Below are 24,901 nucleotides of genomic sequence, written 5' to 3'. Positions count from 1 at the left end.
ATAAGTTCTTTTTTCTGTTCAGCTTGTGTGATTTCCATTACTCTGACTTCCAGTTTGCTGATCTGTTCCTCTGTATTATCTAATCCACTGTTGATTACATCTAGTGTATTTTTAATTTCAGTTATTGTGTCCTTCAGCTCTGTTTGGTTCTTCTTTGTATTTTCTCACTCTTAAATTTCTCACTTTGTTCATTCATTCTTCCAAGTTTGTTGAGCATCTTATGATCATTACCCTGTACTCTTTTGTCAGGTGGATTGTTTATTGCCACTTATGGTTTTGTTTTGTTCCTTTGTTTGAAACATACTCCTCTATCTCCTTGTTTTGCCTAAATCTCTGTTTATTGCTATTGGTTTGACCAAAAGGTTCATTCAGGTTTTTCCACTGTTATGGAAAAATCTGAACAAACTTTTTGGCCAACCCAATATGTAATAGGTAGGCCAGTTATTGAACATTTCCCAATTTTGGAGAAGTAGTCTTATACAGGAGACGTCCTATGGGGCCCAGCTGCATGCTACTCTTGGTCACTTAGTGCTATATATTCTGTGGACTGTGTGGGTCATTTTGTTGTTGGGGGGCCGTGTACTGCGGACATGCTGGTAGGCAAGGCTGGCTGCCAGCCTAGTTGGATGCCAGGTCCTGCCTCATGAATGGCTGCCAACCCACTAGTGGTGGGCCTAGGTCCTGGCACAACTGGCTACAGGGTCCCAGGGGTCTCAGGGTGGGTGTTGGCCCATGGTTGGGAGGGGCCAGATCCCTCAGAGGCTGAGGCTGGTGCTGGCCTGCTAGTGGGTGGGTAAAGCCCCCAGGACTAATAGGCTAGAGGAAGTACTCCAAAATGTCTCTTGCCAGCACCAGTATCCTCATGGTAGAACAAGGTCACTCATTTGGCTGCTGCCAATATCTGTGTCCCCAGGTAGTGTCCCAGTTGATACATTCCTCTCCAGAAGGCTCTGCAAGATTAGCAAGTGTTTCTGACCCAGGCTCCTTTCAAGTTACTGCCTCTGTACTGGGAGACCATGTGAGATTTGACATGCACCCTTTAAGAGCAGAGTCTTTTTCTTACAGCCTTCTAGCTGTCCTGTACACAAGCCCTGCTGACTTTCAAAGCTAGATGTTCTGGGGACTCATCTTCCCAGTGCAGAATCCCTGGACTGGGGATCCCAGTGTGGGGAAAACACTGGTCACGAGAACTCAAGGAACCCCATACTCCTTGGGGAAAACCCCTGCAACTGTGATTATCCTCTGCTTTGTGGGTTCCTTACCTGGAGATGTGGGTTTTGACTATACCATGTCTAACTTTTTTAGCCAAATGTTTAATTCACTTTATTTTCTCCTGATATAGGTGTTCTTGGCTGTGTGAATTTTCTTCTCAACTGGTTTGGCTGTATTCTTTAGGTTCCAATATGTAGTATTCTCCTTATTTCTAAAAGATTTGCTGTTTTGATATCTTTTTTAACCCAGATCCATAGGTTTTGTTGTTGTTTTAAGGTGGAAGGCCATCATCTTATTTTAAATTTATAATTTTGGTGCATTGTCACCAGGGTAATTTGACTCTCCTGTTGTTACTTTTGGATTTATTGAGATTTTCTTTATGGCCTTTCTTAAAGGTTAATTTTTATTGATTGGAAACGTAAACATTGACTTTTTCTTGATAAAAATAGTTAAGTGATACTTATTTCTCTAATAATTATTTATTAATACCTAGTTCATATATCCATCTAAAATTTGTTAAGGTTTATCTGTTTTTGGCTGCACTGGATCTTCATTGCTGCATGTGGGCTTTCTCTAGTTGTGGCGAGCAGGGGCTGCTCTCTAGTTGTGGTATGTGGGCTTCTCATTGCAGGGGCTTCTCTTGTGGAGCACAGGCTGTAGGCACACAGGCTTCAGTAGTTGCAGCATGTAGGCTGAGTAGTTGTGGTGCATGAGCTTAGTTGCTCCTCAGCATGTGGGATCCTCCTGCATCAGGGATCAAACCCATGTCCCCTGCATTAGCAGGCAGGTTCATAACCACTGGACCACCAGTAAAGCCCTATCTAAAATTTTGAGATTGTAGGACTTCCCTGGTACAGTGGATAAGAATCTGCCAGTGCGGGGGACACAGGTTCGATCTCTGTTCCAGGAAGATTCCACATGCTGCAGAGCAACTATGTCCATGAGCCACAGCTGCTGAGCCTGTGTGCTGCAACTACTGAAGCCCATGTGCCTAGAGCCTCTGCTCCACAAGAGAGGCTACTGCACTGAGAAGTCCACACACTGCAACTAGAGAGTAGCCCCTGCTCTCCACCTGCACGCAGCAATGAAGACCCAGCACATCCAAAAATTTTTAAAAACAAAAATAAAACAAAATTTGAGATTATAAAATCTGTATTTGGCAATAATGTAAACTTCAGCAGCCCAGTTAAAGACATTGTAGACACATTTTCTTAAGAGGGAAATTTTTTCTGATGCATACCAAAATTATGCAGTTTCCATACATAAATTTATTAGGTACAATAAAGAATGCTTTAAAACTTGAACTGAAAATTTAATGAAAAATAAAATGTATAGCTAGTATCAATAAAATAGCAAAAAAGTATAGGTCTTGTATTTAGTATATGTACAAAGTAATGGGCTTCCCTGGTAGTTCAGCTGGTGAAAAATCCTCCCACTATACAGGAGACCCTGGTTCAATTCCTGGGTCAGAAAGATCCCCTGGAAAAGGGATAGGCTACCCATTCCAGTATTCTTGGGCTTCCCTGGTGGCTCAGATGGTAAGAATCCGCCTGCAATGTGGGAGACCTGGGTTTGGTCCCTGTTGGGAAGATCCCCTGGAGAAGGGAACACCTACCCAGTCCAGTATTCTTGCCTGGTGAATTCCAAGGACAGAGGAGCCTGGCAGGTGACAGTCTGTAGAGTCTCAAAGAGTCGGACACAGCTGAGCAACTTTCATTTCACATATATGTGTATGTATATATATTCTTTTTCCTTACAGGTTATTAGGCAATATTGAGTGTAGTTCCCTGTGCTGTACAGTAGGTTTCTGTTGGTTTTCTGTTTTATATATAGTAGTGTGTATATGGTAATGCCAACCTCCTAATTTGTCACTCCCCCCTTCCCCTTTGGTAACCATACGTTTGTTTTCTGTGTCTATGAGTCTTTTTCTGTTTTATAAATAAATTGATTTGTATCTTTTTTTTTTTTTTTAAAGATTCTGCATGTCCTGTGATATTTGTCTTTGTCTGACTTCAGATACTCTCTAGGTCCATCAGTGTAACTGCAAATGGCATTATTTCATTCTTTTTTATAGCTGAGTAGTATATTCCATTTGTGTGCATGTATATCTGTATATACACACACCCCACATCTTCTTTATCCTGTCAGTTGATATGTAGGTTGCTTCCATGTCTTGGCTGTTGTAAATAGTGCTACAGTGAGTATTGGGTTACATGTATCTTTTTGAATTATAGTTTTGTTCAGTATATGCCCAGAAGTGGGAATGTAGATAACTAGTTTAAAGGAACCTCCATACTGTTCCCCATAGTGGCTGTACCAATTTATACTCCCACCAACAGTGTAGAAGGATTTATTTTTCTCCACACCCTCTCCAGCATTTGTTATTTATAGACTCTTGATGATAGACATTCTGACCAGAGTGAGGTGATACCTCATTGTAGTTTTGATTTGCATTTCTCTAATAATTAATTAGTGATGTTGAACATTTTTTCATGTGCTTGTTGGCCATCTGTATGTCTTCTTTGGAGAAATATCTAGATCTTCTGTCCATTTTTTGATTAGGTGGTTTGTTTTTTTTTGAACTGAGTTTATGAGTCAATTTTATATTTTGGAAATTAATCCCCTGTTGGTCACTTCATTTGCAAATATTTTCTCTATTCTGTATGTTGTCTTTGGTTTATGGTTTCCTGTGCTGTGCAAAAGCTTTTAAATTTAATTTGGTTCTTCCATTTATTTTTATTTCTGTCACTCTAGGAGATGAATCCAAAAAGATATTGCTGCAATTTATGTCAGAGAGTGTTCTAATTTGACCAATTTAAAAAATGAATGTATAGGGAGGTTTCTGAGGCTTAGGATCCCAGTTTCATAATTCTGGCATACATCCCTGAGTTTTGCTTCTATATTCTTTAAATTGCTTGTTGATGGAGTTATTCTTTACATTTGCAGCTCCATGGACTAACAGCCCACTGGGCTCCTTTGTCCATGGAATTCTCCAGGCAAGAATACTGGAGTGAGTAGCCATTCCCATCTCACCCAGGGACCGAACCTGGGTCTCCTGCATTATAGGCAGATACTTTACCATCTGAGCCACTGGGGAAGCCCAGTGAGTGCTCTAAGATCTCCGGGTTGGGGGTGGGGGGGGGACTATTCTTTGCATATTTCATGAAAACCCTATTTTATCGTTATCTGAACATGTCTGAGTTGACTTGATAAATTGTTATGTTTGTGTTCAGATGGAAGGATGGGTCACCTCTGTAATTTCTGTATAATACTTTACCTTTCTTTTGTTGTTGTTAGGATATTTATTTGACTGCTACCTTAAAATACAGGCCGTTAAAATGCCAGCTTGTTTGGACTTAGAAGATGACCTGGACAAATGATAAAAATTAAGAAAGACATTTTGGTGAGTGAAAACTTACGTGAGAGTAAATATGGCTCAACTTAATTGCTACTAGTGGAAAGACTCTACCAAAGTTATATAGCGAAATTCTCTTAAGTTTAAATGCCTTCTGTTTCTCTGAGGTTAAGACCTTGATGTTGCTCTTTTTTTTATTCTCTCTGTGAATCCACAGACCTCCCAAGAGGCACATCATAACACTTAAATGCATTTTAAATACCTGGTCTCTTCCAGCATTCCACCAAACCCAGCATAACTCACTGAGGCCTAGTGTTCTACCAGGCTTCCCCAGGTGGCTCAGACAGTAAAGAATCTGCCTGCAGTTCAGGAGACCCAGGTTTGATCCCTGGGTAGGGAAGATCCTCTGGAGAAGAGAATGGCTACTCACTCCAGTATTCTTGCCTGGAAAAATCCCATGAACAGAGGAGCCTGATGGATTACAGTCCATGGGGTTGCAAAGAATCAAACACGAGTGAGCAACTTAACACTAATGTTCTACCAGTCAGTTTTGTAAGTTATTCTTGGATTTAACTCAATCCAGGTTAGACTTAGACTAATTAGACTTAATTAGAAACTGATTAGACTTAATTAGAAATTGAAAACTGATGGCTTGTGGGCCATATGCAGCTACAGTGTGTTTCATTTGGCCCATAGGGTATTTTCCAGAAATATAAATCTGTTCTTAAATTTGGAGATTTTACTCAGCGTATGGATTTTGTGCTTAGTTGCTCAGTTGTGTCCCACTCTGCAACCCCATGGACTGTAGCCTGTCACGCTCCTCTGTTCATGGGGATTCTTTAGGCAAGAATCTGGAGTGGGTTGCCATGCCCTCCTCCAGGAGATTTTCCCAACCCAGGGATCGTACCCAGGTCTCCCACATTGGAGGCGGATCCTTTACCGTCTGAGCCACGTCTTTTCTTCAAATTCAGAATGTTAGTCCTGTGCCTGCGCAACTCCTTCCATCCCTCCAGAAAGAAAATAATAAAATGGAGCAAAGTAGCGAGTGCCTAGCATAGATGGGTATTTGAGTTTCCCGTTGCTCAAACCATTCATACAGTATATACAAATACATTTGATATTCAGCATTCTTCCCTTATTTATTTTACACACCTGAAGCCTGTAGGTATATGAATTTGTGGTTTCTGAGGTGTATAGTAGTGTCTTATCTCTTTACTCAAATGGCAGATAATCTGAATAGTCTGTGATAATCTTTTAACGATTATTCACATATAAATCTGAATATGTATAAATACATATATTTATATCTGAAAAGACTGTTGCTGCTAAGTCGCTTCAGTCGTGTCCAACTCTGTGCAACCCCATAGACGGCAGCCCACCAGGCTCCGTCATCCCTGGGATTCTCCAGGCAAGAACACTGGAGTGGGTTGCCGTTTCCTTCTCCAATGCATGAAAGTGAAAAGTGAAAGTGAAGTCGCTCAGTCGTGTCCGACTCTTCGAGACCCCATGGACTGCAGCCTACCAGGCTCCTCCGTCCATGGGATTTTCCAGGCAAAAGTACTGGAGTGGGTTGCCATTGCCTTCCCCGGAAAAGACTTATCAGTAGCTAAATATATGTAATATATGTGATAGGTAAATTTATATTTTTATAAATGTGTATGTTCAAATATATATATGTCTAAAACCTACTGTGATTTGGAAGATATTCATAAATAAGCTGTTTCACATTCCCAATGTGGTGGAGTTTTACTGTGAAACAACACTGTGTTTCTGGTATGCTTGCTTTTCCTTTTTTAAAAAAATTTTTTTAACTCTTTATTATGATCAGTTTCAAATATATGTATAGTACAGATAAAAATACAATGAACACCCATGTACCCATTATCTATAATTAGCCCCTATTAACATTTTATTGGGTGGCTCAGTGGTAAAAGTATCCGCCTTCAAACTCAAGTTTGATCCCTGGGTCAGGAAGATGCCCTGGAGAAGGAAATAGCAACCCACTTCCATATTCTTGCCTGGGAAATCCCATGGACTGTAAGATACTCTGCTCAAATGTAAATTTTTTTCATATTTATTTACAACAGAGAAATTTCCCCCCTTAAGGTTGCTTAGATTAGTTTTTGAAACGCCTTTGCTCTTGAAGTTTACTGACTATTTAAAACAGAATCATTAATTTTTAAAAGTTGATACTTTTTTCTTATTTGTGCAGGAAGTATAATCATAGTATGGCATATGTAGCTTTCCTTTTTCCTGAAGACTTATAGCATATTTGGAAAACAGGAAAATTTACCAGCAATCTTGCCAACCTAGTACAATCACTATTTGTATTTTAGTTGATTTATTTTCAGTCCTTTTTTCTTAATCATCTTAAAAAGAAAAACTCATAGTTGTAATTATGCTTTATGTAAGGAATTTTTTTTTAATTAGAAGACTTGTGCGAGGTTCTTACTTCCTTGCCATTCTTGCTTAACACACATTAATAAAAATTGATGTTTATTCATTCACTTTTGGGTTAAGAATGTGATCATCAGTCCCAGAGATAATGGAGGAAATGGCCATGTGGTGTGTGGTCTTTAATATTTGTATTCTTTGGTAGGCAACATAACTGAAAATAGCAGAAGATTTGAGTTCTCTAAACCTAAAAGTTAAAAAGTAATTTGGTTCTGTCCTAGACATAGTTCTTTGCCTCTGTAAACATGTGGTAACCACTTGCTTTCCTTTTGCAAAAGTATTTCTTTTTTCTTTTCTTTCTTTCAAAACTTTTTCTTTCTTTTTTTGTTTCTGAATCATTATTTTTAGCTATGCCACTATCAATAACCCTTTAAAAGTTATTTTAAATGGTCCTTGTGAAAGACTTTAGAATTTTAGGTAGTCCTGCAGATGGTGTTAGTGAGGTCAGGTTGTCCTTTGCAGGTTGAAGAGGAGGACTTTAGAAACCTTGGTTGCTCGGAAGCATTTGTTGGGACAGGAGTAAGAAGAGTCTTGGGGTTAGCCTGAGTCTTGCTCTCTGGGGATCAACCAAAGGCTTACGTGAATTAACTCTTAGAAGATACCTATTTTAGTTTTTTGTGATCTCTTGTTCCTTTCTGCCTATATTCTAGGCCAACAAAAGGAATTTTAGTTAAAACTGGTAAATTTTTATTTCTAGTATCTATAAAAACTTATAGAATATCTTAATTAAAATAGTTTATCCTCACTGTAATTTTTAATTTACTTTATGGTATTTTGTTATTACTTGTCAAATAAATTAGTTTTCATAGAACTATATATTGTTGATTGTGTAAGTATGTGTTGTAATACTTTGTGTATCTTCTGTTTTGAAAGGTTTTTTTATTGTCCACTTGACATATGCTTCTGGAATAATATTCACCATGGTTTTGGATGACCTTACAAACTTAGAAGACATCTATACTTCCTTGTGTTCATCAACAGTAGAAGACTCAGAGATGGATTTTGACTCTGGACTAGAAGATGATGACTCAAAAAGTGATAGTATTTTGGAGGATTCCACAATCTTTGTGGCCTTCAAAGGAAATATAGATGATAAAGACTTCAAATGGAAATTGGACACAATATTGGAGAATGTGCCCAATTTGTTACACATGGGTAATTTGCTTTAATTGTTTTTCCTTTTGTTACTGTTTTTGAATTGCCCTTCTGTAGTTATCTTGAGTTTTACAAAGTACAACTGTGCTATATTAGGTTGAAAGGCTGATTTTAATTGCAAAGTTGGAATTTTAGAATTTTTTAAATAGAAATGCTGTTGTATTTGTTTAAGTACATGGAGTGACTGAATATAAAGCATTGCTTAGCATTGTAATCCTTAAATTATCTGTTCTAATGGATAGGAGAGGGCTTCCCAGGTGACTCAGTAGTAAAGAATCCAGCTGCAATGCGGGAGGCGCAAGAGACACAGGTTCAATCCCTGGGTCAGCAAGATCCATCCCCTGGAGGAGTAAATGGCATTCCATTTCAGTATTCTTGCCTGGGAATTCTTCCCATGGACAGAGGAGCCTGGCAAGCTACAGTCGATGGGGTCACAGAAGAGTTGGACATGACTGAATGACTAAACAACAGCAACAAAAATGGATGGGAGTAATTCTCCAGACCCAAATTTATTTATTGTTTGTAGCTCTCTGGTCTTTAATTTCCTTTCCTATAAAATGACTGGCTCTTTGAGGCCACTTAAAGCTTACAAAAATCTTTTACTCTATGGCTTTTTTGGCTTTACTTAAAATGGATTTGAAATTTGTTCTCTTAAATTTTAGATCAGAGGTTAACTGATAGCCTGCTGGATCCAGTGTGCAGCCATGTGTTACATACAGCTCACTTTAGTTTTTCTGATTTTTTTTTGTTTGCTTATTTGTTTTTTAGTGTTTGAATTTTATTGCCAATGCTTCAAGAAATATATATTTTATATTAAAATTCAGATTTTGGATTTGTCTTTATACAGGAAAGGTCTAATAATATTAAACTCTCCTATCCCAGGTGGTGCTAAGTAGCAGCTGCCGCTGAAGACATACCTTCCCCTCACCATAGTCCCATCTGGTCTCTTCACACATTTAGATAACCTATAGTGGTCTTACAGGAATTTGTGCCTATCAACTTCGGTTTCTGCGTTCTCCATCTTTTCTGGTTAGCGCAGTTATTTAATCCCTTCAGATGTAGTGCAAAGCCTAGATTTTATCCTTTTATCACAAATCTTAAGCACTAACCAACTTTTTTAGGTTTTGAAGTCTTATTCTTTAGAATTAATGTCAGGAGGAGAGCTTTTTTTTCCCCCCAATTGTTCTTTTTAAAAAAAAAAGACGATGTTGTTTAAGGCTTCTTTCTAGTTATGGATTATTTAATACATTATTAGAGAATTTTATGGTGAAAGTTGTAATTGTCACCATAATCATGTTATAATGCATCATATTTTAAGGGCTAGCTGGGTCTGATTATTCATTGTTCTTAATTATCCACATTTTTTCTTGTTTTTAAATAGCTGAATTAGTTTATTAATGGCTTTTAAATACATTAGCAAACTCAGACTTACGGTTATCAGTTATATTCTTGATCCAAAAAGTATTTTAAGTTCAGTTCAGTCACTCAGTCGTGTCTGACTCTTTGTGACCCCATGAGTCACAGCACGCCAGGCCTCCTTGTCCATCACCAACTCCCGGAGTTTATTCAGACTCATGTTCGTTGAGTCGGTGATGCCATCCAGTCATCTCATCCTCTGTCGTCCCCTTCTCCACCTGCCCCCAGTCCCTCCCAGCATCAGGGTCTTTTCCAGTGAGTCAGCTCCTCGCATGAGGTGGCCAAAGTATTGGAGCTTCAACCTCAGCATCAGTCCTTCCAGTGAACACCCAGGACTGATATCCTTTAGGATGGACTGGTTGGATCTCCTTGCAATCCAAGGGATTCTCAAGAGTCTTCTCTAATACCACAGTTCAAAAGCATCAATTCTTCAGTGTTCAGCTTTCTTCACAGTCCAACTCTCACATCCATACATGACCACCGGAAAAACCCTAGCCTTGACTAGACGGATCTTTGTTGGCAAAGTAATGTCTCTGCTTTTTAATATGCTATCCAGGTTAGTCATAACTTTCCTTCCAAGGAGCAAGCGTCTTTTAATTTCATGGCTGCAATCACCATCTGCAGTGATTTTGGAGCCCAGAAAAATAGTCTGACAGTTTCCACTGTTTCCCCATCTATTTCCCATGAAGTGATGGGACCAGATGCCATGATCTTAGTTTTCTGAATGTTGAGCTTTAAGCCAACTTTTTCCACTCCCCTTATTTTAAGTTAGATGTTCTCAAATATGAAAGTTAAGGGGGAAAAAAATTTTATAAAATATAGCGGTGTTATAATTAAAATTTTTTCTGTAGGCTTATCACAAGTAGATAACATCAAAAGCAAGTTTAATGTTTGTCTGGGCCACATAGGTATAAGATTCCAGTACTGTTCAGACTGAGAAGAAGCCCTGCAGCATCTGTCCTCTGTGGTAGCAGAATCTCAGGCTCCTTGCCTTTTGCTATTTAGATGTATAAGTGTCATGGAAAGGAAAATGGCCTGAAAATCAGAGCTGGATTTTAATGCCATTTTAGTGATAGGTAGCCACTGGATTCTGGGTAAATCTCTTAGATTTTCTGGGTTTCAGTTTCCTCCCCTATAAAGTACATTTGGACTAAATCATGCATAATCCTTCCTAAATTTCCTTGATTATCTCACTGCTCTTAGCCAGTGGTCTCTTTTTTTCCATATTAGGACAAGTGGACTCCATGTCTGGATAAACTGATAATGTATAATGGTTTTGAAGGTAGAAGGGGCTTTTAGGTAACATGTAGACACTTTCCCCATCCATGTAAATTTCTTATTTTGAGAACATATATGCCTAAATGACCATTTTCTCGATACTTGAATGTATAATTGAATAGAAGATACAAAAGATTTGACGTAGCTGAGTTTATAACAGAAGGGAAAAATATTTTGTGTGGGGTTGTTGGGGAAAAAGATGTTCTTTTATTATTATCTAACTGGACCTGGGATTTGCTTTCCATCTGTAAACTATAATTACAAACAACATTACCTCCTCAATTAGTTTAACTTTTGCAATCATAATTTAAAAATATCTTCGAAGTTTACATTGACTTTTCAGGTTTGCTGAAATGTAATGTTTTCTTATCCTAACTGAAATATAGTTGTGAGATTTATGTTGCTTTTCTCCTCAGTTTGGTGTGCTTCAGTGGAAATTCTGCTCTTGTTTAAACTAGAAAAAGATTAAAAATCAGAGATGTAAAGAATCAAGACATAACCAATAAAAAATAACTTCATAGAAGGAAAAAATTTGAATAATAAAAGTTAAGAAAAAGAAAAAAAAAAAAAGAATCAAGACTTAAGCCTTCCTTAAACTGAAGCATTTACAGGACATTGGAAGAAATGTTTGCTTCCTACATCTATGAATATCTTCCACAGAGATGCTCAGTGAAAATTTAAATATGAGTACTAAAAGTACAACTTTTTCATTTGAAGAAGTATAATTGCTTGACATTTTATAAGTGAATCTACTATCTTCCTTTTCAGTGCTCTTTCTTTAAACAAGTTTTTAGTGAATTGTAGCTGCATATTCCCTAATATCCTACTGTTGGCATATCTGCCAGTTGAATTTCTATAGAATTTCACTTAAAATTTGAAACTTAAATTTTCTTAGCTTCTCAGTTCACATACATTAAACTGAGTCTAGAAGTAGACCTTATTCTAGTAATTTAAACTTATCTCTCCCTTCTGTCATAGGATCCTTATTCCATCTTACTGCTTTCCATCTATTAAGTGCCTATGGTTTGTCAGGTGCTATGCTAGATTTTTGGCATTTAATTATATCATTTAGCACTCACAGTCTCATGAAGTAGTTTTTTCGTAGTTTTAGAGAAGAGAAAGATAAGTTTCAGAAATGTTAAATAGCTTGTTCATGAGTTCCCGGGTGCTAAGTGGTAAAGCTGGGATTAAATTTAAGGTCTAATACCAAAGCTTAAGCTCTCTCAGCTACTCCATACTGGTATTCTGCCTTGTTCTTTTACTTCCTTGTTGTTCATTCCATGTCTTCTGATGGCTAAAACATTACTAATACTATTCTCTTCCTTTCACGACCAAGAATCCAGCAAGCTAAAGGTACAGAAGGTGGAGCCCTGGAACAGCGTGCGAGTGACATTCAATATCCCCCGGGAAGCAGCGGAGCGGCTCCGGATCCTGGCTCAAAGCAACAACCAGCAGCTTCGGGATCTGGGAATTCTCTCCGTTCAGATTGAAGGTACATGTCTGGTTCCAGATTATAGGAATACTAGAATATAGTATGATTTATAGCATGTGCTGCTTTGTCTGTTCCTCTTAAGTTGAATTCACAATGCCAAGTAACTCACAGAAAGCTAATCAAAATGATCACATGGATCATAGCCTTGTCATGGTGAAGGGGTTTGCATAACTCGATGAAGCTATGACAAAATGTGGTCCACTGGAAAAGGGAATGGCAAACCACTCCAGTGTTTTTGCCTTAAGAACCCCATGAACAGTATGAAAAGGCAAAAAATATGACACCAGAAGATGAGCTTCCCAGGTCGGTAGGTGTCCAATATGCTACTGGGGGAAAAGCAGAGAAATAGCTCCAGAAAGAGAGCTGGGCCAAAGCGGAAACAGTGCTCGGTTGTGTATGTGTCTGGTGGTGAAAGTAAAGTCTGATGCTGTAAAGAACAATATTGCATAGGAACCTGGAATGTTAGGTCCATGAATCAAAGCAAATTGGATATGGTCAAGCAGGAGATGGCAAGAGTGAATATCAACATTTTAGGAATCAGTGAAGTAAAATAGACAGGAATGGGCAAATTTAATTCACATGATCATTGTATCTACTACTGTGGGCAAGCATCCCTTAGAAGAAATGGAGTAGCGCTCATAGTCAATAAGAGTCTGAAATGCAGTACTTGGGTGCAGTCTCAAAAACAACAGGATGATCTCCATTCATTTCCAAGCAAACCATTCAACATCACAGTAATCCAAGTCTATTCCCAAATCACTAATGCTGAAGAAGCTGAAGTTGACTGATTCTATGAAGACCTACAAGACCTTCTAGAACTAACACCAAAAAAAGATGTCCTTTTCATCTTAGAAGAGTAAAATGCAAAAGTAGGAAGTCAGGAGATACCTAGGATAACAGGCAAGTTTGGCCTTGGAGTACAAAATGAAACAAGGCAAAGGCTAACAGAGCTTTGTCAAGAGAACACACTGGTCACAGCAAACACCCTCTTCCAACAACACAAGAGATGACTTTACACATGGACATCACCAGGTATCAGATTGATTATATTCTTTACAGCCAAAGATGGAGAAGCTCTATATAGTCAGCAAAAACAAGACCTGGAGCTGACTGTGCTTCAGATTATCAGCTCCTTATTGCAAAATTCAGGTTTAAATTGAAGAAAGTAGGGAAAACCACTAGGCCATTCAGTTATGACCTAAATCAAATCCCTTATGATGATACAGTGGAGGTGATGAATAGATTAAGGGATTAGATCTGGTAGACAGAGTGCCTGAAGAACTATGGACAGAGGTCGTGACATTGTATACAGGAGGCGGTAACCAAAACCATCCCAAAGAAAAAGAAATGCAAGAAGGCAAAGTAGTTGTTTGAGGCAGCCTTACAGATAGCTGAGAAAAGAAGAGAAGCAAAAGGCAAAGAAGAAAGGAAAAGTATGTCCAGATGAATGCAGAGTTCCAGAGAATAGGAAGGAGAGATAAGAATACCTTCATATTTGAACAATGTACAGAAATAGAAGAAAACAATAGAATGGGGAAGACTAGAGATCCCTTCAAGAAAGTTGGAGATACCAAAGGAACATTTCATGTAAAGATGGGCAGAATAAAGGACTGAAATGGTAAGGACCTAACAGAAGCAGAAGAGGTGACAAGTATACACAGAAGACCTGTACAAAAAGGCCTTAATGTCCCAGATAACCACAGTGGTGTGATCACTCACCTAGAACCAGACATCCCAGAGTGTGAAGTCAAGCGGGCCTTAGGAAGCATTGCTACAAACAAAGCTAATGGAGGTGATGAAATTCCAGCTGAGCTATTTCAAATCTTAAAAGATGAAGCTGTTAAAGTGCTGTACTCAATATGTCAGCAAATTTGGAAAACTCAGCAGTGGCCACAGGACTGGAAAAGGTCAGTTTTCATTTCAGTCCCAAAGAAGGGCAATGCCAAAGAATGTTCAAACTACCATACAGTTGCACTCATTTCACATGATAGCAAGGTAATGCTCAAAATCCTTCAAACTAGGCTTCAGAAGTACATGAACCGAGAACTTGCAGATGTACAAGCTTGACTTAGAAAACGCAGGGCAACTAGAGATCAAATTGCCAACATGTGTTGGGTCATAGAGAAAGTAAGGGAATTCCAGAAGAGCATCTACTTCTGCTTCATTGACTACTTTAAAGCTTTTGACTGTGTGGATAACAACAAACTGTGGAAAATTCTTAAAAAGATGGGAATATACCATACCACCTTACCTGCCTCCTAAGAAACCTATATGCAGGTCAAGAAGCAACAGTCAGAACTGGACATGGAACAACGGACTGGTTCAAAATTGAAAAAGGAGTTCGTCAAGGCTGTATATTGTCACCCTGCTTATATAACTTATATGGAGAGTACATCATGCAAAATGCCAAGCTGAATGAAGCTCGAACTGAAATCAAGATTGACGGGAGAAATGTCAACAACCTAAGATATGCAGATGATACCACTCTAATGTCGGAAAGCTAAGAGGAGGAAGTAAAGAGCCTCTTGATGTAGGTGAAAGAGAAGAGTGAAAAAGCTGGCTTAAAACTCAACACTCAAAAAACTAAGATCATGGCATCCCGTCCCATCACTTTATGGCAAATAGATGGGGGAAAGGTGGAAACAGTGACAGATTGTATTTTCTTTGGCTCCAAAATCACCGTGGATGGTGACTGCAGCTATGAAATTAAGACACTTGCTCCTTGGAAGGAAAGCTATGACAGACTTAGACAGCATATTAAAAGAGACATCACTTTGCCAACAAAGGTCCGTCTAGTCAAAGCTATAGTTTTTCCAGTAGTCATGTATGGATGTGAGAGTTGGATCATAAAGAAGACTGAGTGCTGAAGAATTGATGCTTTCAAACTGTGGTGCTGGAGAAGACTCTTTGAGAGTCCCTTGGATAGCAAGGAGATCAAACCAGTCAATCCTAAAGGACATCAGTCCTGAATATTCATTGGAAGGACTGACGCTGAAGCTAAAGCTCTAATACTCTGGCCACCTGATGTGAAGACCCAACTCGTTGGAAAAGATCCTGATGCTGAGAAAGATTGAAGGCAAAAGGAGAAGATGGGGCGGAGGATAAGATGGTTGGATGGCATCGTGACTCAGTGGACATGAGTTTGAGCAAAGTCAGATAGTGAAGGACAGCAAAGCCCGGTGTGCTGCAGTTCATGGGGTCACAAAGAGTCAGACTGACAGCGACTGAACAAGTTACTCATGTCGCCTGCGCTTCACATTGTAGCACTTTAGTATGAAAAGGAGTTGAGGCTCTGGTTGGGTCCTGATGCTTCAGCATCCATGGCCTCAGACTCCATTCCCTTGAACTGATTTTGGCTATCAGTCTGTCCAACTTTGGTTTTACTGGCACCCTAACCAAGGACTGATTTGTCTTTTAAACAGTATCTAATTTCAGGCCTTCCCTAGCAGTCCAGTGGTAAAGACTGCCTCCAATGCAGAGGGTGTGAGTTTGATCCATGGTCAGAAAGCTAAGACCCCATATACCTCGAGGCCAAAAACCAAAACTTAAAGTAGAAACAATATTGTAACAAATTCAATAAAGACTTTAAAAATGGTCCACATCAGAAAAAAGAAAAACCTTAAAAAAATACCTAATTTCATCTGCTTCCTTTCACCCAATATGCCTGATTTAGTATTTATTTTTTATTTATCTAACAGAGGCCCTGAACAGTCCTTTTGTAGCAGTATTCATTTGCAGGTATTTTTGTCAGCATGATCTTTTAAAAATGAAAATATGGTACACCACACACCTTAAAACCCTGCTATGACTGGCCATTATTTGCAGAATAATGTCCAAACTCTGTATTGTGACCTCAGGCTTTGCATAGTCTGACCTTTACATTTCTCATCTAGCCTTATCTTGTCCAGCTCTCCTCCCTCCTCCTTGGCTGTCTGTTCTATCCTCTTCAGCATTCTTTTGATTCCTTGAATATACATTTCTTCTTCCTGCCTGAGGTCCTTTGCATTGATGTCTCCTCTGTATAGATATTGTTCCCTACCATTCCTCTTTCCGTTAGTTATATACCCAGCCTTCAAGTATCAGCTTAGATCTTAGGGATGTGTTTTCTGAACTCCTTGACTGAATCAGTCTTTTTTCATATGCTTTTGCAAAAGTCTGGTTTTCCCCCGCTCTGATCATTTCTTACACTTTGACTAGAGCAGTTATTTTGGTGATTGTTTTGTTCTCCCATGGACTCCAAGCTCCAGTAGGGGCAGGAACCATATCTTGTTTTGCTCACTGTTGTATCTTGACTTGACTGTACATGTTAAGTTCTTTAATAAACATATGCTGAATGAAAGTAAAGGAAGAACATATATAATAGCACTAGTTTGGTTCAGCTCTTGGAATATATAATAAGCAAAATATGGGCTTTGCCTTTATGAACTCAGAAGGAGCTCAAGACCTTAATGAGGGAGATAAACCTGAGAGATATAACTACCAAGTATGAAGAAGCACAGAGGAGCTTCTGTCTTTTGGTGCCCAATGAACTAAAACCTTCTTTCCCCTTCCTGCATTGATGCAAACAAGGTAGCAACCAGTGAGTGATTCCAGCCTTCTCTTGCCCTTGTCAGCCAAGCCCTTCTGACCCTGTGCTTGCATGGGACCTGAAGTTCCACAAAACCTCAGTAACTGAAAGGTCAACATTTTATGTTTAAGAGTGGGACACATTTTGTGCAGTTAAGATTATAGGTTATGGTGCCCCAGAAGGAGCAATAACAACAAACAGATTGTTTAGAGATAGATTGAGAAATGAGGTGAATTCCATAATTTGCTAAATAAGAGAATAGTGGCTTAAACAATAACCAGTTTGTTTCAATTGTCCAAAAGGATTCAAAAAAGTAAAATTAATTCACTGCTATCTATTAAATATAGGATGAACTTTTGGGAAGAGTAGAAGTCAAACAGCTATTGTTAATAATACCATATAGGTTGTTTATGTTTTATAAGCACATCAACATACTTTTTTTTTAATAAGAAACATATACGCAGTTTCTTAAAAACCCTAAACATTTTATAGTCTGTGTTACCTATTTGCTTGAATTAAAAGGGCTTTGTGGTAGTGTTTTCCAGTGGAGAAAGGAAACACCAAATTTCTTCTCTTTTTTTTTAAACCACAAATAAGATCTTTTGTCTGTCACCATTAAAAGTCTGCATTTTAAACAGGTTCTTGGACTGTTGGCTTGTATCCATTAGCTTATTCAGCTTTAGCACCTGTCTCATCCCCAGCAACTTTTCAAGAACTACTGCCTTCACCATGTAGCTCCGTGAGTTTTCCTACTTCAAACTTGGGCTTTCTTCAGCATTTTTACTTTTCTAACGAAGACATCATGGAGTGGAAAAATAGGTTGGAAGGCTTTTTCTCTGTCTTTTCCAGTGCTTTCTGGAATCAGTTTATTGACATCCTTTTTCAAGTCATTTGTCTGCACCTCTCAGGTCATGATTTCCATCGTCTTCTTGTGAATCTGGTGCACCTGCTGGTGCTGGGCATAAGAGGTCTTCCGAATCTGATTGTTGCGTTTTTTAGTAAAACACACACGAGAACAAATGAATCACATTGATATCAACAAGCTTCAATCATGGTCTGCCACTTTTTGACCATCGAGCACATTTTGTCACAGGTAAGATCCATACCATGGAAATCTCAGGCAGGTTTTGCCCTGAACATCCTCTGTAATTAGCTTCGATTGTCCAAAGGCACCTTCGTCATTCTGCGGACCAGCAAGATTAATTTCAAAAACACAACCCTTGAGGCCATCAGATGCGATTTTGTTTCCTTGAGTTCTTATAGTCAGTGCTTTCCTACTATTCCTTGTATTGAACATAGCTGGTGCTTTCACATCATACCAATCTTTCTTAGAAAATGGGTCAACCACTTTCTTCTTGGCTCCCTTTCTGCCTCCTTTCGTAAGGCGCTTATTCTTACCAACCGTCTTGGTGACGTTCAGAAAGCCAAAAGGGCAGACGCATAGCTTGCTCGAGAACTTAGGTGAGCAGGGCAGGATGTGCTGTCTGTATGACCCCAAGTTTCTTCTCTTAATCATCCCTACTTCCTACAAGTCTTCAAAAGAGTAAGACTCCCATTTATTACTGTAGCCATAAATTAAAATGCAATACCAGCATGGAAGCAAAATAGATAAGATATAAGAAATTAAATAAAGGAAAAAAATAAAATAAAATAAAAATAAAAAAAATTAAAAAAAGAAATTATGAAATTCTCATGTGGCAGTGATTATCATACTACAGAAAAGTTTTTTTTAACTTTTAGAGTACACCTGTGTCCCAGGCGATCTCCTTTTCTCTTTCCACATTCACTGGGAGTTCAGGCAAGAGTGAAAGTGGTGTCAGCAACTGTTGCTTTTGTGAAACTAATGATGGGCTGATGCCTTTTAGGTTATAAGAGAAGGTATTGCCACTATTGTGGTGTCTGCTGCAGGGCTGAAGGGACAAGTTGTCCCCCCAAAGACACACAGTCTTTTCTCCATTGAAGAACACTCCCTGTACCCTTCTTTTGAGTTTTGGCCAGGGAGTTGAGACATTTCTTTTGAGGACATTTTGTGACTCCTCTGTAAATTCATTCTGATTTAAAGTTGGAGTCTGTAAAGGGTCAAAGAGTAAAAATTTTTGGCTCTGTGGGCCAGAAGATCTCTGTCAAGGCAACTCAGCTCTGCTGCTATAGTGCAAAAAAATGGTCAAGGCGATATGTAAATGAGTGAATGTGGCTGTGTTCCAGTAACACTTATTTATCTGAACAGGCAACAGGCTTGATTTGGCCCATGGGTCATAGTTTGCCAACCCCAGTCAGCAAGTTGGAGAGCCAATAGTATTCTCTTCTTTGTCTGTTTCCTTGACAACAACTAACTTATGTGCAGCTTGCAAATTGGAAAATAACAGTAGTATAGTGTGGAAATTGTGTTTATTCATACATTATTTTTTTTCCTGGGCAAAGGGAGTTAGAATAGTAGGAATAGAAGGTTAATTGTCCGTAAGCCTTTTGATCTGTTGCTACATGGGTGGGAGTCCTTTCAGCTTTTTTTCAGGAAATTGAGAATGAGAAGTGACACTCAGGTACCTTCCCCAGAAATACGCCCTCAGCATCGCATGGCTCTCAGCTTGTGAACTTTACTTCCTCCCATGCACACCTGGAAGGCAGCCGCACCGACTCAAAGCCCCACTGTATCTGCATTCTCTCCCAGCTTTAACCAGACATTTCCAATCTAGTGTTCCGGTGTGTTGCCTACACCAATTTTTGTTTTCATTAGAGCACTAGTTACAAAGCCGCATGGGTTTTGAGTTTTTGCCTCAACAGTGTTTCTCCCATGAAACCTATTATTTTCAGTGTGAGATTTTTATAGACTGTGAGATTTTCTTGGAATGCAATTATCATATGGAAAAGTGCCTATGATTCTTTGTAAGATTATGATAAGATGACTTTTCATCATATAGTCAGTAAATAGCTAATGAGTGCCTATTATGTACACCAGACACTGTTCGGTGTCTAAAGGATATAATTAAGGTGGCCATAAAATTTATCATTTAAATTAGGAAATGAAAATAAATGGAGTTACTATGAATAACTATTAATAACTATCCTGGGACAACAGATATAAAGGGGAGTGTGTGTACGTGCTCAGTCTTGTCTGACTTTTTGCGACGCCATGGACTGTAGGCTCCTCTGTCCATGGGATTTTCCAGGCAAGAATACTAGAGTGGGTTGCCATTTCCTACTCCAGAGGATCTTCCCGACCGAGGGATCGAGCCTGTGTCTCTTGCATTCCTGCATCAACAGCCAGATTCTTTACCACAAGTGCTACCTCAGAAGCCCATAAAGGGGAGGCAGACAAGAAAATAAGTGAATGAATAACTACATGGGATGTGCTCTGAAGAAGTAACAAGATGTTTTGATAAGGGTGACCTGACCTTGGAAAAAATGATTGGAGAAGACTTTTGGGGCTTGTGACACAAGATTACACTGAAAATTGAGAAGTTGGTTTATGTGAAGAGTGCAGGAGAACTGTTCTAGTCAGAGAGAACAACATGTACAAAGGACTTAAGGAAAGTGGGTTTGTGTACCTTAGAAAGTAAGAAATGCCACTGAACCTGAGTCCTTGTTATTGAAGGAGAAAGTAGTGTGAATTGGGATTAGAAAGACTGGCAAGGACTACATCTGAGCTATTAGTAATAGCCAGAAGCCACTTTTTTTTTTCCATTTATTTTTATTAGTTGGAGGCTAATTACTTTACAATATTGTAGTGGTTTTTGCCATACATTGACATGAATCAGCCATGGATTTACATGTATTCCCCATCCCGATCCCCCCTCCCACCTCCCTCTCCTCCTGATCCCTCTGTGTCTTCCCAGTGTACCAGCCCCGAGCACTTGTCTCATGCATCCAACCTGGGCTGGTGATCTGTTTCACCCTTGATAATATACATGTTTCGATGCTGTTCTCTTAAACATCCCACCCTCGCCTTCTCCCACAGAGTCCAAAAGTCTGTTCTGTACATCTGTGTCTCTTTCTGTTTTGCATATAGGGTTATCAATACCATCTTTCTAAATTCCATATATATGTGTTAGTATACTGTATTGGTCTTTATCTTTCTGGCTTACTTCACTCTGTATAATGGGCTCCAGTTTCATCCATCTCATTAGAACTGATTCAAGTGAATTCTTTTTAATGGCTGAGTAATATTCCATGGTGTATATGTACCACAGCTTCCTTATCCATTCTTCTGCTGATGGGCATCTAGGTTGCTTCCATGTCCTGGCTATTATAAACAGTGCTGCAATGAACATTGGGGTGCACGTGTCTCTTTCAGATCTGGTTTCCTCGGTGTGTATGCCTAGAAGTGGTATTGCTGGGTCATATGGCAGTTCTATTTCCAGTTTTTTAAGAAACCTCCACACTGTTCTCCATAGCGGCTGTACTAGTTTGCATTCCCACCAACAGTGTAGGAGGGTTCCCTTTTCTCCACACCCTCTCCGGCATTTATTGCTTGTAGACTTTTGGATAGCAGCCATCCTGACTGGCGTGTAATGGTACCTCATTGTGGTTTTGATTTGCATTTCTCTGATAATGAGTGATGTTGAGCATCTTTTCGTGTGTTTGTTAGCCATCTGTATGTCTTCTTTGGAGAAATGTCTGTTTAGTTCTTTGGCCCATTTTTTGATTGGGTCATTTATTTTTCTGCAATTGAGCTGCAGGAGTTGCTTGTATATTTTTGAGATTAATCCTTTGTCTGTTGCTTCGTTTGCTATTATTTTCTCCCAATCTGAGGGCTGTCTTTTCACCTTGCTTATAGTTTGCTTTGTTGTGCAAAAGCTTTTAAGTTTAATTAGGTCCCATTTGTTCATTTTTGCTTTTATTTCCAATATTCTGGGAGGTGGGTCATAGAGGATCCTGCTGTGATTCATGTCGGAGAGTGTTTTGCCTATGTTCTCCTCTAGGAGTTTTATAGTTTCTGGTCTTACATTTATGTCTTTAATCCATTTTGAGTTTATTTTTGTGTATGGTGTTAGAAGGTGTTCTAGTTTCATTCTTTTACAAGTGGTTGACCAGTTTTCCCAGCACCACTTGTTAAAGAGGTTGTCTTTTTTTCCATTGTATATTCTTGCCTCCTTTGTTGAAGATAAGGTGTCCGTAGGTTCGTGGATTTCTCTCTGGGCTTTCTATTCTGTTCCATTGATCTCTATTTCTGTCTTTGTGCCAGTACCATACTGTCTTGATGACTGTGGCTTTGTAGTATAGTCTGAAGCCAGGCAGGTTGATTCCTCCAGTTCCATTCTTCTTTCTCAAGATTACTTTGGCTATTCGAGGTTTTTTGTATTTCCATACAAATTGTGAAATTGTTTGTTCTAGTTCTGTGAAAAATACCGTTGGTAGCTTGATAGGGATTGCATTGAATCTATAGATTGCTTTGGGTAGTATAGTCATTTTGACAATATTGATTCTTCCAATCCATGAACACAGTATATTTCTCCATCTGTTGCCGCAAGCCACTTTTATGATCTGTTGTCCATTTCAAAAACAAAAGTCCTTCCACCTAGAACATCTTCGCAAATTTAATATGTTAATAGTTCTTTCCCTTTGGTGGAAACCCTCAAGATCTGTATTATTTTTCTCCTTTATTCTTAACTCCCATAGGCAATTTAGAACATTGTATATAGCCCTTGGGGATTGGTCACTTATTGTTAGGATATTTGTTCCCTGTTACCAAGCTATCTGCCTGGTTACAATAGTTAATATTTTATCTATTTATCTAGTTGACCTATATCGTGACAAGACAGGAAACTGCTGTGCCTTCATTGGCTTCATTCTTTGTCATCTTGCCCTAAAACGGTAGGAGCATGGTGAATGCAGCCTTTCAAATCCTCGACCACAGGCTAGCTATACTTTTTTCTGTCCACAGGGTGGTGCTGTCTACCAGAGGAAGAATAGTCAAAATTTGGGATTAAGCTCAGGAAGCATCTCAAAACTTGTTTCAGAGATCTTTTTATTAAGTGAGGTTTAAATTGCCCCTAACTTTAGTAGTTAACTCCAGCAGGAAAGGAAAAGCATGTGATGTTAAAGGAGCACAAAGGGCTCACAGGGAGTCTGCTCCTTAAAATGAATGGTGGTTACGTGAGGTTTGTGTTGCAATTATTCTTTGAACTGAATTTGTTTCATGCATTCTTCTAGATACATGATATTTACTAAAAAATAAATTTCATCATGTCATTCTAATTAAAATAAATAAATAGCCTTTAACTTTAGAGTCTACTCAATTGGAACACTTCTAGTGACATTTATCTACCAGGCTATTGTGAGGTTCAAATGAGATAGTTTTTTAAGCATTAAAATCCCTATACAAATGTTGCTCTTATCAGATCTCAGAGGTAGATTAGTAGCAGCGTATCTACTCTTCACTGCATGAGTTTCTCCTCTGCATATCTGTTTATATTGCAGTTGTTGAACGGAAAATGGTATTTTACTTACAAATACCACAGTGTCCTCATGACATTGTATGTTCCTCCTGCATTAGACCTACTCATATTTCTAATTTCTGATCATAAATTCTCAAAAAGTAATCTAGGATTTGAGACTTTCTGAGAATATTTTCTTCCTACACACATATGAGTTGGTTGAAAATAAGTATTCAGCCTTCCAAGCTCTCTGCTGATGCCATACATCATTAATGATTGTCCATCTGCTGTGTTGTGATAATTAGTTATGTTCTTCTTGTGCTTCATGTAAATAAACTTGCTCAGGTGAGGTTGAAAAGAGACCTGTATAGTACTGAACTCACCCTTTTTGTGGTGGTAAACTTAGCATAATTCTTCAAAAACACATAAAACTAAAGCTCTTGTATATCTGTTTTTCAACAAAATTTACATCTTATTCTGATGATTTCCTTTTAAACCTGACTATCATTTTCAGGGGAAGGTGCTATCAACCTGGCTTTGGCTCAGAACCGGAGCCAAGATGTGAGAATGAATGGACCCATGGGAGCTGGAAATTCAGTTAGGATGGAAGCGGGATTTCCCATGGCAGGCGGTCCAGGTGAGATCTCCCACTCAGTTGTATGACATTTGACTAGTTTCCTTTTTTTGGCTTTATTTGCTAATGTATAATCATTTGAGTTCTGCAAGATAGGTGGGGGTTCCTGACACATTTCTGTTGATTTGTTCAGGAAAACAAGACATGAATCTAGACTCTTAGGAGACTAGAATCACAGAGCATGGAGCATATATAGTTTTTGAGATGTTTGGGGCTCATACTTAAAGGTAGATGAGTCCTGAGCCATTCAGGAAACATTTACTGAGTTCTCATTGTATGATAGGACCTATGCTAAGTGTTGCAAGTAGAACTGAATAAAACATCTTCTATCCTCAGGGTGTTTATAGCATAACATAGCCTTCTATGTTATGAAAGAGAAAGAGTCACCTTTCTCTGTGACTGAGAATCTGGGAGTTTGTGCATGCTTAGGTGGAATCTGTAGAAGTATGTGGGAGAGTATGTGTTTTTATGTATTTAGAATTTGAGAGAGTTACAGATTATTTGCTACCTTTGTAGCAGTCCTGAAATTTCTTCTTTAGAGATTGAACCCACGTTCTGTGAGTCAGAGAAAGTTAGAATTGAGTTGGTACTCTCATTTTAAGCTGGAGAAACTGTGGAGTTCACAGAAAGGAAGCAGTTTGCCCAAGGTCAAGTAGCAGTGGGCAAATCTGACTCCCCAGGTCAGTGCTATTTTCACTGCACTAGCAGCTTTCAGGCTTTTTCTGCTATAGGAACTTTTATTCAAATAAGCCAGAAAAGCACAGCTGCTGTGGTTGAAGGAGAGTCTTAGTATGTGCAATTATACCCGATCATTGACTTCCAACCTACCACAGTAGCTCTTGAAGAAATGCAGCAGAATAGAGAAGCTCAGTTTGTAAAGCCATTTTTTTCTGAACTGTAGCTGAAGACTTGGCCATGGAGAATTGGAACTAGATTTTTATCCTGGCACTGCCACTTCATGTTT

At 38.9% G+C, this 24,901-nt stretch overlaps 1 protein-coding gene and 1 pseudogene across 7 annotated transcripts in view; one reads left to right on the top strand and one right to left on the bottom strand.

Moving 5' to 3' along the window:
* NCOA6 (nuclear receptor coactivator 6) overlaps positions 1–24,901 on the top strand; it is a 91,865-nt gene that overhangs the window by 27,034 nt on the left and 39,930 nt on the right. For 6 of the 7 annotated variants that reach the window (XM_043884765.1, XM_043884764.1, XM_043884763.1 and 3 more), the window contains 4 exons: positions 4,510–4,615; positions 7,895–8,176; positions 12,207–12,362; positions 23,818–23,940. In XM_043884765.1, the coding sequence (XP_043740700.1) occupies positions 7,942–8,176; positions 12,207–12,362; positions 23,818–23,940 (514 nt within the window). In that variant the 5' untranslated portion in view covers positions 4,510–4,615; positions 7,895–7,941. The remainder of the gene's footprint in view (positions 1–4,509; positions 4,616–7,894; positions 8,177–12,206; positions 12,363–23,817; positions 23,941–24,901) is intronic. The other variant, XM_043884761.1, reaches the window with a different exon arrangement.
* On the bottom strand, positions 17,560–18,306 carry LOC122682063 (annotated as a pseudogene).

The sequence above is a fragment of the Cervus elaphus genome, chromosome 23 (genome assembly GCF_910594005.1).
Source record: "Cervus elaphus chromosome 23, mCerEla1.1, whole genome shotgun sequence".
In the NCBI taxonomy this organism is placed as follows: Eukaryota; Metazoa; Chordata; class Mammalia; order Artiodactyla; family Cervidae; genus Cervus; species Cervus elaphus.
The sequence above is the reverse complement of the archived record's forward strand: the minus strand, read 5'-3'. Positions and strand labels throughout refer to the sequence as shown.